Source organism: Sander lucioperca, chromosome 14, assembly GCF_008315115.2.
Source record: "Sander lucioperca isolate FBNREF2018 chromosome 14, SLUC_FBN_1.2, whole genome shotgun sequence".
NCBI classification, from domain to species: domain Eukaryota; kingdom Metazoa; phylum Chordata; class Actinopteri; order Perciformes; family Percidae; genus Sander; species Sander lucioperca.
The window spans coordinates 27968121-27979191 of NC_050186.1; the positions used below are offsets into that span (position 1 = coordinate 27968121).

Here is an 11071-nt window from a genome sequence, read left to right on the forward strand (position 1 = left end):
TTAAGTACAAATAAACAGATCATCAAAAAATAATATATAAAATATACAGTATATACAAATATTTTCACAACTCTACATACATCTGACATTGACTGTGTACAAAAAAACAGAGAAAGACCAGTCTCACATTGAAATACACTACGGTCATACAAAGTACATGCGTAACTTTGGATAGGAATTTCTTCTCTATTATTAAAATATTTTTTACTAACACTATGCTCATTGTTCATAACTGATAGTCAATGAAACATTTGCCTAATATACTGCATGTATGGTTGTTTATTTTGCCTGAGATAGTCTGATGTAAAACTTCAGAATCACCACCCTAAGGTGTGAGATTTTTATGTGACCTCGGTGGGATTTGAACCCACAACCTTAGTGTTGGTAACTTACAGTGGTGCTCAAACCCTCAGGGCCACAAAGGACCACTGCAATGATTACAGTGTGTACAATACAACAGTGTGGATGAGGCTTGTGACGACATCACTGCAGCCCAATGTCAGGCTTGGATTCGAAATTCAAGAAGATTTTTCCAAGGGTGCATGAACTATGAAAAAATACATTGGGTGATGTGGACGAGTACTTATTGCCAAATCCAGAAGACCGAATTGATGCTGAGTAATGTAGTGTGTACTATAGAACACTTTTACAGTATTTGATTAAACAAAACCTTACAGTAATGTTGCGATAAACGTTTGTTTCTTGCAACAATGATTGAGAAAGATTTCTTCATTGATCACACTTCTGATTATGGGACAGGAACTATGGAACTAGTTTGTTGTGGAATTTGATGGGTAATGTACAGTTACATTTTTGCCTATTGTAATATGAAAACAGTGAAGCAAACCGATCATCTTTAGCACTTCAAAGGGTCATTTTGAAACAGCTATCTTACATTGTTTGGACTTGGACTATGTGATTGTTACAATAACTGAAATAATTACGCTATGATATGTTTAGGTGACTTAACAAATGTACTTGTTGTATTACAGGTAACTCAGTGGTTGAAACTAGAGATGGCCCGATACCATTTTTTGCTTCCCGATACTGATTCTGATACCTGAACTTGCGTATCGGCCGATGCCGAGTACCGATCCGATACCAGCATGTCATATATTTTATTATGTTTTAAGCTGTATACTACTATCCCTGTATGGATGTGATATTATTTTCTTTTTCAACTTTGTTGTCGGTCTGGCTCAGGTTAAACTCTTTGTGAAACATGAACAAACACAAACAATGAATGCCACAGAACTTTCTTGTATTATCCAGTTTGACAGTCAGTTATAACGGGAAAAAAAACAAATAAACTACTTTAACGTAGATTTTCTTTAGGGCTTTATTACGTGGTATCGGATCGGTGCATAAAATCCAGTACATCCCGATACCGATACCAGCGTTTTAGGCAGTATTGGAGCCAATATCGATACTGGTATCGGTATCGGAACATCTCTAGTTGAAACATTGGTCTTGTAGTGAAAGATGTTTACAAGCCAAATGAAAGGAGAATCAGTTGCTTTGAATGCAAGATTTTAATGATTTACAAGTATGACCAGTTGGGAGTCTTGGACTACGTTCAGACTGCAGGCAAAAGTGACAACCAATGGCTTCGTCTCTGCATCCACACAGACCTGTGTAGTGAATTTGCAGCCATAACCCCGCAAAAGGCCAAAATAGCCAATTTGGCTGTCTTTCTCTTCATTCTTCTCCTCCTCAGCGCCTGCTCATTAATGTTACAGCTGCCATTACACAAACATTTTGAAATAAAAGCGAAAATGCTTACTTCCTCCATAACCTCCCTAACTTTAGTGCAACAGCATGCTGCGTCTGATGTCATTGTTATTGTTCTTTTGCCCATGCGGGTCAGTTCGTAACCGCAAACAGTTCACACTGGAATCTGATATAGGCCACATTTTAAAAGGTAATGTGAACAGCCAAACAAAAAATCGGATCTGAGCAAAAAATTCGAATTAAGCATAAAGACTTGCTGTGTGAACGTAGCCTTGTACTTAAGAGCTTTGAAACACTGCACCATACTATTGATAATAGTACCGTAGCGACTTAAAAACAACTGTAACATACCACCTGATTGATTATTCTTATTAATTTGAAGTAAATGAAAACAGTGACTGGATTAGTTAAAAAACTCAGGAGTATTTGAGTGAACAGATGTTTGAAAATATAAAAAAAATCCACAAGTGAACAAATAAATACATGGACAAACTGCTGTAAGAAATAAAGTATGAGTGAATGCAAAAAAAAAATGAATGAATGGAAGGAAGGTTGAATATATTAAGGAGTGGACTTAAGAAGTTACTGAACAAATTTAAATATGACAAGACTGTAAGTAAGAATGTCTGTCTGTGTGTGTGTGTGTGTGTGTGTGTGTGTGTGTGTGTGTTTGTTTGTTTGTTTGTTTGTTCCCAAGGCTGTCAGGGCAAAGTCCTGTCCTTGTAACAGAAAGGAAATGATAACAACCAAAAGGCAGGAAGGTCTTTTTACATCTGAAAACTACTAAGAGTCCTTGAAATGCCACAATAGGATTTTTGCTTTCTTTTACTTTCCTCAACAGTCATGATTGCCCAGTTGCTCGGGACAACAGTCAATCACTTTGTTTGGTTTAGTTGGTCCTGTTGGCAACCACTTACAACCTCTGTATCCCAAGACTCTGGTGTACATCTCCAAAACACAAAGTGTTCAAACAAGGAAAAAAAAAGGTAGATTGTATTTAAATATAAAATCTAGTGGATCCAGTTTAAAATTATATTCTCATTTTGTCAACAAACTTAGCATTAGCCTAAAAGACAGACCCTAAACTCCTGCGGTGGAGCTTTCCTCTGTGAGGGCGACTGTGCGCAGCATAAGTCGTTTGTTCAAGCAGCAATTAAGACTAATTTAAAAGTTTTTAGTGGCGGTGCCCTCTAGTGTAAGAAGTATAAGAATGTGCAATCAAACGCAGGACTTTCACCCAGGAGAAAAGCAAACTGCGAGGTGTTTTTTCTTAAAGTGCTCATATTATGCTTTTTGGCTTTTAACCTTTCCTTTATTGTGTTATATATCTTTATATATACATTATAGGTTTACAAAGTGAAAAAGCCCAAAGTCCACCCCAGAGGGATTTACCATCTCCAACAGAAAACACTGTTCACAAACTGCTCCAAACAGCTCTATTGTAGTCCAGCATTTACTTAAGTGACAACCGTGCATCACTTTGTAACACACGTTATAATGCTCACCTAGCTGCTAGCATGGCACGCCCTCATACTCTGCTTCTGACTGGCTAGTAGTCCTTACCTAGCTACTGAGCATGTGCGACTCCCAACATAGATGGAACAGAAGTGAGATGTCTCACTCTGTAGCTAAAACAGAGAGCTCAACACACAGGGTGAAAAGAGGAGCTGCAGCAATGTGCAGTACAACAAAAATATGGTGTTTTTTGAAAATTAAACCATGTAAACCTTTTCTGATATAACCTCTGAATACAACTATGAACTTGAAAATGAGCATAATATGAGCACTTTAACTTTACGGCACAAACGGAACTACGTCATGTTCTGAGTCATGTGCGTAACCAGAAGTTAGTTAGCGCACTTTTTAATTAATTATCAGGCAAATAAATGCTGATACAGATAATCTGCAAACTGCCAAAAAACTGCCTGATAATCGTGCAGAGATGAGAATCAGTCTTTTCCTAAATTGCAGGCTAGTAAATGCTCTGTGTTTGTTTCACTTCATGTATTTGGGTCGATTACGTTCTCACCTAAAGTGAACAGAACTCTAGTTCACTTGAAAGCGAACCAAGACCCCCGTTTTTTAAGCGGAACAGAGTTTGTTTTGATCCGCGCCAGAGTTCAGAGGAGCTTTCACGCCAGCCCAAACCAACGGGACTATCTGACCAAACGCTCCAGGCTTCTTTAAAACGGACCAAACAAAGTAGATGGGAAAGCAACCTAAGACCTTTTGGTATCTGAACCTTACCAAGTAGTTTTTGTGCCTAAACGTAACAAAACTGCGACTATTTCACAACGTTAATGACGTGTGACCTGATCTGAAACCCAAACATATGAATGCAACAGCCTTCATATATTCCTCATGATTTGCAACATCTTTTACCACAACGTTGATATTCATAAGCACGGAAATACACTTCTTTGACAAGCTTTAATCCATCGATGTACAAGACTAAAAGAGAAATAAATCCATAACATCAGGCTACCTTGTCCAACAGCCTGCACTCGTACATGATTTTATAATTTCAAAAACCAGAAGGAGGTCATCAAATTACAGCGAGCACATCAAGCCTCTGTCTGTTTAATATTCCACCGGCAGAATCAAACACCAGCATCTGTACTGTATGTTCTCTTAATTATCAATGTGCATCTCCTCGTGGATGCATATGGTCCATGAGAACTGAGTGGGAAGATTGCAGTGCAAATTCAAAACCCAACTATTACCAAAGTCCTCAGAACACCTGGCGCCACAACCGACGATACATATCCCTTTTAAAAGAGATTTGTCTTGTGGAAGTTGTTAAGTTAAAATGAATAATTATTTGTTTTATGAAGTTGGGAATATGTGGTTGTTAGAATATATATGTAAGTTTAGAATTTGTCTGAAAAATTAAAATATTAAAAGCATGTAACAGCTGTTGTTTTTGATAGTCGTGAGGATGATTGACACGTAAGAAGATAGATAATAAAACAACCAAATCACCTGTTGTGCAGCTCACTGCATGATTTAAAAACACCAGAAAAGTTGCAGGCAACTAAAGACTACTTGAAAGGGGACATATTATACTCATTTCAGGTTCATACTTGTACTTTGGTTTTCTGCTAGAACATGTTTAAATGCTTTAATGTTAAAAAAAAACAACAATTATTTTTTCTCATACTGTCTGCTACATTTTAGCGCCTGTCTTTTTAAGACCCCCTCCCAATAAAGACCAGTCTGCACTGATTGGTCAGCGTTTCAGGGTCTTAAGCATCTGCGTTTGGCCTCTCTGCACCATCATTGCAATTTCTCACTTTTATCACTTTCTACCTATATATAGTATAGTTGTGACATCACAACTGTATGGAAGTCCTGACGGCTCGTTTAAAGGCAGCGTTTCTGAATACGGGCTGTGTACATTTTTTCTGTGGATTGAGCGTTTTGCTACTTTTACAGTATTTATATAGCACCTAGACCTGCTTTATATGTATATATATATATATATATATATTTATTTATACTGTATATATATATGCCAATTAATTAAATATATATATATAAAAAGACATGGATATCTCACTTTTTACAATATGGGACCTTTAAAGCTGCATAAATCAACTTCTATATTAACAATGACAAATGAAATGGATGAAATTTTCATTAACCCAGCTCAGCGAGACATTTTTCTACTGTTGGAGGAATATTAAAGTTATATTCATAAGCAGGCTTGGTTGGTAACAGAATACATAGAACAGCGTCAGGTAGGTTGGTAGTTGCTGGTCCTTCTTTTCGGCAGGATGTCCGTTACCTTCCGCTTTCTTTGTGTTGGAATTCTAAACTCTGGTGGATTTCTGAGGACTATGGTTAACTGCTCCTCAGATCTCTGCAGGGTAAATCCAGACAGCTAGCTAGACTATCTGTCCAATCTGAGTTTTCTGTTGCACGACTAAAACAACTTTTGAACATACACATGTTCCACCAAAACAACTTCCTTCCCGAAGCTATTTTGCAGCGGCACCTGCGCTGCGTCTGGAGCTTAGCACCACCCATGACGATTGTGATTGGTTTAAAGAAATGCCAATTAAATTTAATTTTGTGTCTGTATCTGACGCTGAGAGCCACTGACCAAGCGTCAGTATTTAAAGAGTTGGGAGTGAGGGTTGAACCTGTTTCCTGCCGTCCAGTTATACACAACAGCGTGAGGGCTTTGAACCCCTCGTCAGTGTTGTAGTCAAGACCACCTCAACCGAGACCAAGTCATCACCAAGACCAGAGTGTATTGAGACCGAGACAAGACCAAGACTTTGAGGGGTTGAGACAGAGTCAAGACCAAGACCAAGGCAGAGCGAGGCAGAGTCAAGACCAAGACCAGACCAGTGCCAGACAGCCACAACTTCTTCTTCTGCCTCAGAGATTTACTTCCTTGGGAGTGCGTGTTAAGATGGGCGGGGAGAGGTGGTCAACAGTAACAAATTTCAAATTAGAAAAGAGTCAAGTTATTGGTTGCATTTGAAGCAGGAAGTTTTACATCCAATCACAGTAATGATGTTAACACGTAAATCAGACGATACACAGGTAATTTAGTGATAACCCTGCCCAGTTGTGGTCTTGACCGGTCTTGAAATAAAATCTGAGTCCTCTTTATCCCAGACCGAGTAAAAATGAGGTTGATTCTGAGACGAGACCAAGACCTTCAAAAAGTGGTCTTGAGAACGTCTTAAGATCAAGACCGAGCTCGAATACTACAACACTGCCCCCCATCCCTGACACTGAACATCCTCTACCACTGACCTCAGATCAAATCCAAGCAGGGTTTGCTCTCCTCTGTATGTTGTGCACAAAAAAAGCACACACCCACCCACTCTGCGTTTATAAAAGAGGACATTTAGAGTGGGACTGACCTGGTGGCAGTGTGGGTTGGACCCTCTGCTGTACGAGTACGAACTCCTCTCTGTTTTACCTGCAGGAGGACGACAAGAAAAGAGAGGGAGCAGTTAGCAGAGGGAATCACCTCAACAAGGACAGACCCATATCTTTACTGAAAAACTCATATACAGTACTACTTCATCTTCAAGCCAATGGAATTCCAAACAAAGTTAGGGTTAGCAGACCAAAAATGTATGGACAGATTTCATTCACTCGTTTATAAAGAGGGGCCGACAAACTAGACACAATTATGCAAAATGCATCAATCATCATTCAGTCATTCCATCATTTTCATTAAATAAATGAGTTAACCTAATATATATAAAGAATGTGGCTTCATAACAATCAGCATTCATTCATTCATTTTTCACATAACCGCATTGAGTATTAAACTTGACTTTCATCCACTGTTGATGGAAAATGGGTCTACTGTACATGAAATAGTCAATGACAGGATGGCCAATTTTTAACTTCATTCATTCATATTCACTTAACCATACTGACAACTTTCTTTAAACCCCTATTGATGTTGGTGGAATTTTATTCATTCATTCATCCATTCACTCACTCACTCACTCACCCACTCACTTATTTCTTTGAAAATTGCCATAAAATCTGTCCCTTTAATTCCTTTCCGATTTAAAAAATACATATTTTTTTGATAAGTAGGTCAAATACACTGTTAACATTGGTGTTTGATTATTGAATAATCAATTGATTAATTTAGCCAACATGGTAACGCATTCTAATGAACGGGTTCGTATGTTAGCATACGAAAACGTCTGCTCAACAATTTGCATGATATCCTACGAAACTACGGCGACCGCCGGCCGGTCACTTAACGACCGGTCACATGACAGTTAAGTTTAGCGTTTTTACTGTTAAATTTAACCGAGAAAATGTTACTGTGAGCCGGTTACCGATCACCGTGAGGTGCCCAATGTTTTAGCGGCCGTTTTGCTGTTGAGTTTTGCCAACAAAAGGTGACTTTTAACCGGGTACAGAGCACCGTGACAAAAGGTGATCACCAAAACAACTATTATTATTATTATTATAAAAAGATTATGGTTTAGATTAAAATACAGTCCCCTTAAAAAGTACCCCCAGGACACGACACGCATTTCCTGGGGTAAAAGTGTTTTCCCAAGGACACAAACTCTGCTCCCCTACTTGAAAGCCCCGTTTCATGACCCAGCCATTCACCACAGCACTCATACAGCAGCAGTAATGTAGCACATACAGCAATAAATATGTGGAATACATACGAATTACAGTGCATTACTTTCCCTAGCTATTTAGGTAGGTACGAATGGATCATGAATCAAGAGAAGAGCCTGAACATGGACACTGTTACCCCCAATAAAATAATCAATAGTATGAATGTCGATGGATTTTTTTATTTCGATCTTTCTTTCATTCATTTATGGGATCATTCTTTTACACTTTGTTCTGGAAACACAGTAAAGGAGTTTCAGTAGAAAACAGCCAAAGCCAATTTTCATGATCAGAGTCTTCACTGTGTGTGTGTGTTTTTCACTGCTCTCACAGCACAACAAAACAGACATCTGCTCAGCCTGCAATGTATAGAAAAGTCTTTATTCTACAAGATCCGGCTTTGAAACCACAAACAACAATTTCACCCTCCGTCTTTTTTCAGTTGTGGATTTAGTTTCTTTACATGTATGGACAAAACAAACTACAATACGAGACGAGGTATACGGTTTTCAGGGGGCATTTAGTAACATCTAGAAACCAAGAAAAAAATGGAATCTGTCTCAGATCACTGTTGATGTTGCATTGATCTGTTTGTAATGTTTTTTTCGGCAGAACATCCCTGTTATGTCTGTACTATTACATCAACCCTTCTGAAGCTTTACCATGTATGGTTTGAGGACCACAATGGAAATAAGTCCTGGACTTTATTGTGTTTTTATCCTCGATTGTATTTGATGTCTTTTTATTCATATGTAAGGCATTCTTGATACAATTAAATAAATAAATTAAATCAAATCAAATATGGTACTGTACTGCTCTTTCTCCCTTGTTGGTCCATGGAGACTCATTAGTGTACTTGCTAAACTACTGAAGAACCAATTCTTTTACTTATTATAACAATTTGCATCATCACTGACACTGTCATTTCCCCGTCTATCAAATGGAATGCATTGCATTTGGGAATTGTGAGCAGAATGCAATGTACAGTGCATGTACTTATTTCTGTTTCTTTGCGGGAAATTCATATCGTCGCTGTCGGGCAGAAACCTTGTATCTCCATATTTCATAATTTTAATTTTGTCCATGAATCAATGCTATCGATCACACTTACGTCTGCCTGTGGGTTTGACTAACATTTAGACTAATAGTGACGAGGCATTTTTGTCTGACTTCGTCTGAGAAAAATGGCTCAATCAAATGTTTTCAACATAGCCTTTCTTCATTTCCTGAAAAACAACGATTGTGGACATACAAGGTTTTTCGCCTGACAGCCTACATACATTTCCCATTAATAATTTGGACACTAAAACAAAATATCAGCCAGTAATTTAGTGCAGTATATAATAATCAAACTGTTTTAGGGATAACATAAATAAACACAAATGCATGTTTCTGGGTAAATCAGCAAATTAAATCCCTGAGAAAATATGGTGCATTATCTTGATATAATAATCAGATAAAAATCCAATATTCCGGGCGCCTGGGCAGCTCGCCTGGTAGAGCAGGTGCCCATATATAGAGGTTTACTCCTCGACTCCGACCTGCGGCCCTTTGCTGCATGTCATTCCCCCCTCTCTCCCCTCTCATGTCTTCAGCTGTCCTATATGAATAAAGGCCTAAAATGCCCAAAAAGAAAATCTTAAAAAAATAACAATCCTATATTCCTAAAGAAACCAGTCCTTCCCATTTGCTACAATGGTCTAACACACCCAGAGATATTATTTTGAGGATGTTTTATCACATTTTGCTGATTCCATCCAGGTTTTCTAATGTGATACTTTGAAATGAGCATAAAATCACCCGAATGGAAACACAGCTATTGTCTCACGGTATATATCGCCATATCACCCAACACTGGTGTTACCCCAGCAACCTACTTGCTTGCTTCAGAATCTGAGTGGCTACATAACAACCATGTAGCAGTGAAAATAAAAGTATTCTTCTTGGAGTTTCAGCAGTAGTTTCCTTATGCATGCTGCAACTGCAGAGGTTGTGCAATATTACTTTTGAGTTTTTGTTTGCGCAACTACAGCATGTGTGGTGAATTTCACATCATTTCCAGAGTTACCTCCATATGGAACGTATCAGGAGCTGGTGCACAGGCAGTTAAATTCTCTGCCCAAACCCTCCAAACAGTGCATACCACGGATACATTTGAGCAGAAAATAAGCCAAGCCACCACTTATCAATGCCCTAACAACCATTGCATTATTAACCTTGCCTGCCAACAAGTACGTAATTTTCCTAGAATTTCCTCTATTAGTTCTTAGTGTTGATTTTGTGGTAGAAAAAACTAAAGATGTGTGAAGTGTTTTCTGTTAGTACAGTTTCTCTTTGATTTTACGTACATATGTAAACTATTTTGTTTCAGGCTGTCCTCTCCCCTTGATAATGTGCAGGTGTCTTAAGCCTTAACCCACATCTGATACACATTTATTGGACATGAGAAAAAAGAGCACAGACATCCTCACCTATACCCAACTGTCTTTATAGAACATCTTTGGTCCAACATCTTTAAAGTGCCCATATTATGCTCATTTATTTAGAGGTTGTACCAGAATAGGTTTACATGGTTTAATTTTCAAAAAAACACCACATTTTTGTTTTTCTGCACATTGCTGCAGCTTCTCTTTTCACCCTGTGTGTTGAGCTCTCTGTTTTAGCTACAGAGTGAAGCATCGCACTTCTATCCCATCTTTGTTGGGAGGCACACATGCACAGTACCTAGGTAAGCAGTCCCTCCAGAAAAACGTGATTATGCGATCGCATAATTCAATGCATAATCAGCCAAAGTCCGCATGTTTATGCGGGGGCTGCATTTTTTCAAATACGCCGCACTTTCGCTGCATAAATTGCCCGATTTCCGCGCAAAATATGCGGGGCTTGCATGATTTCATAATCCCCGCATTTTCATTTAAGTCACATATATCTTAGCAGAAAGTTGAAAAATGTTGCGTTTACTTCACACAAGAGCAGCCATTTTCCCCTTTTGCCATGGGAACGTTATGAAGTGACGTAATTACGCGACGTGAACATCATCGAAAAGCTGCAAACCCCGCGATGAAGCCATGATGAAACCGCAGTTTTTGCAAGTTCCCGCAATTTCCTCGCATAAAATTGCTTAAATATCCCGCATATTCCATCGCATTTTTTAAGAAAACGTGCCGCATAATCAAGGATCTTTGCCCACAACAATCACAAAAAAACTCTGCATTTTTCT

At 38.5% G+C, this 11071-nt stretch overlaps 1 protein-coding gene and 1 long non-coding RNA gene across 5 annotated transcripts in view; one reads left to right on the forward strand and one right to left on the reverse strand.

Moving 5' to 3' along the window:
* Window positions 1-11071, reverse strand: part of LOC116034850 (transcription factor 4) — a 321332-nt gene that overhangs the window by 161856 nt on the left and 148405 nt on the right. For all 4 annotated transcript variants that reach the window (XM_035991804.1, XM_031277607.2, XM_035991805.1 and 1 more), the window contains one exon: window positions 6612-6670. In XM_035991804.1, the coding sequence (XP_035847697.1) occupies window positions 6612-6670 (59 nt within the window). The remainder of the gene's footprint in view (window positions 1-6611; window positions 6671-11071) is intronic.
* LOC118493122 overlaps window positions 1873-11071 on the forward strand; it is a 21482-nt gene continuing 12283 nt past the window's right edge. Inside the window, exon 1 of the long non-coding RNA XR_004895089.1 lies at window positions 1873-2005. This is a non-coding gene — a long non-coding RNA (uncharacterized LOC118493122). The remainder of the gene's footprint in view (window positions 2006-11071) is intronic.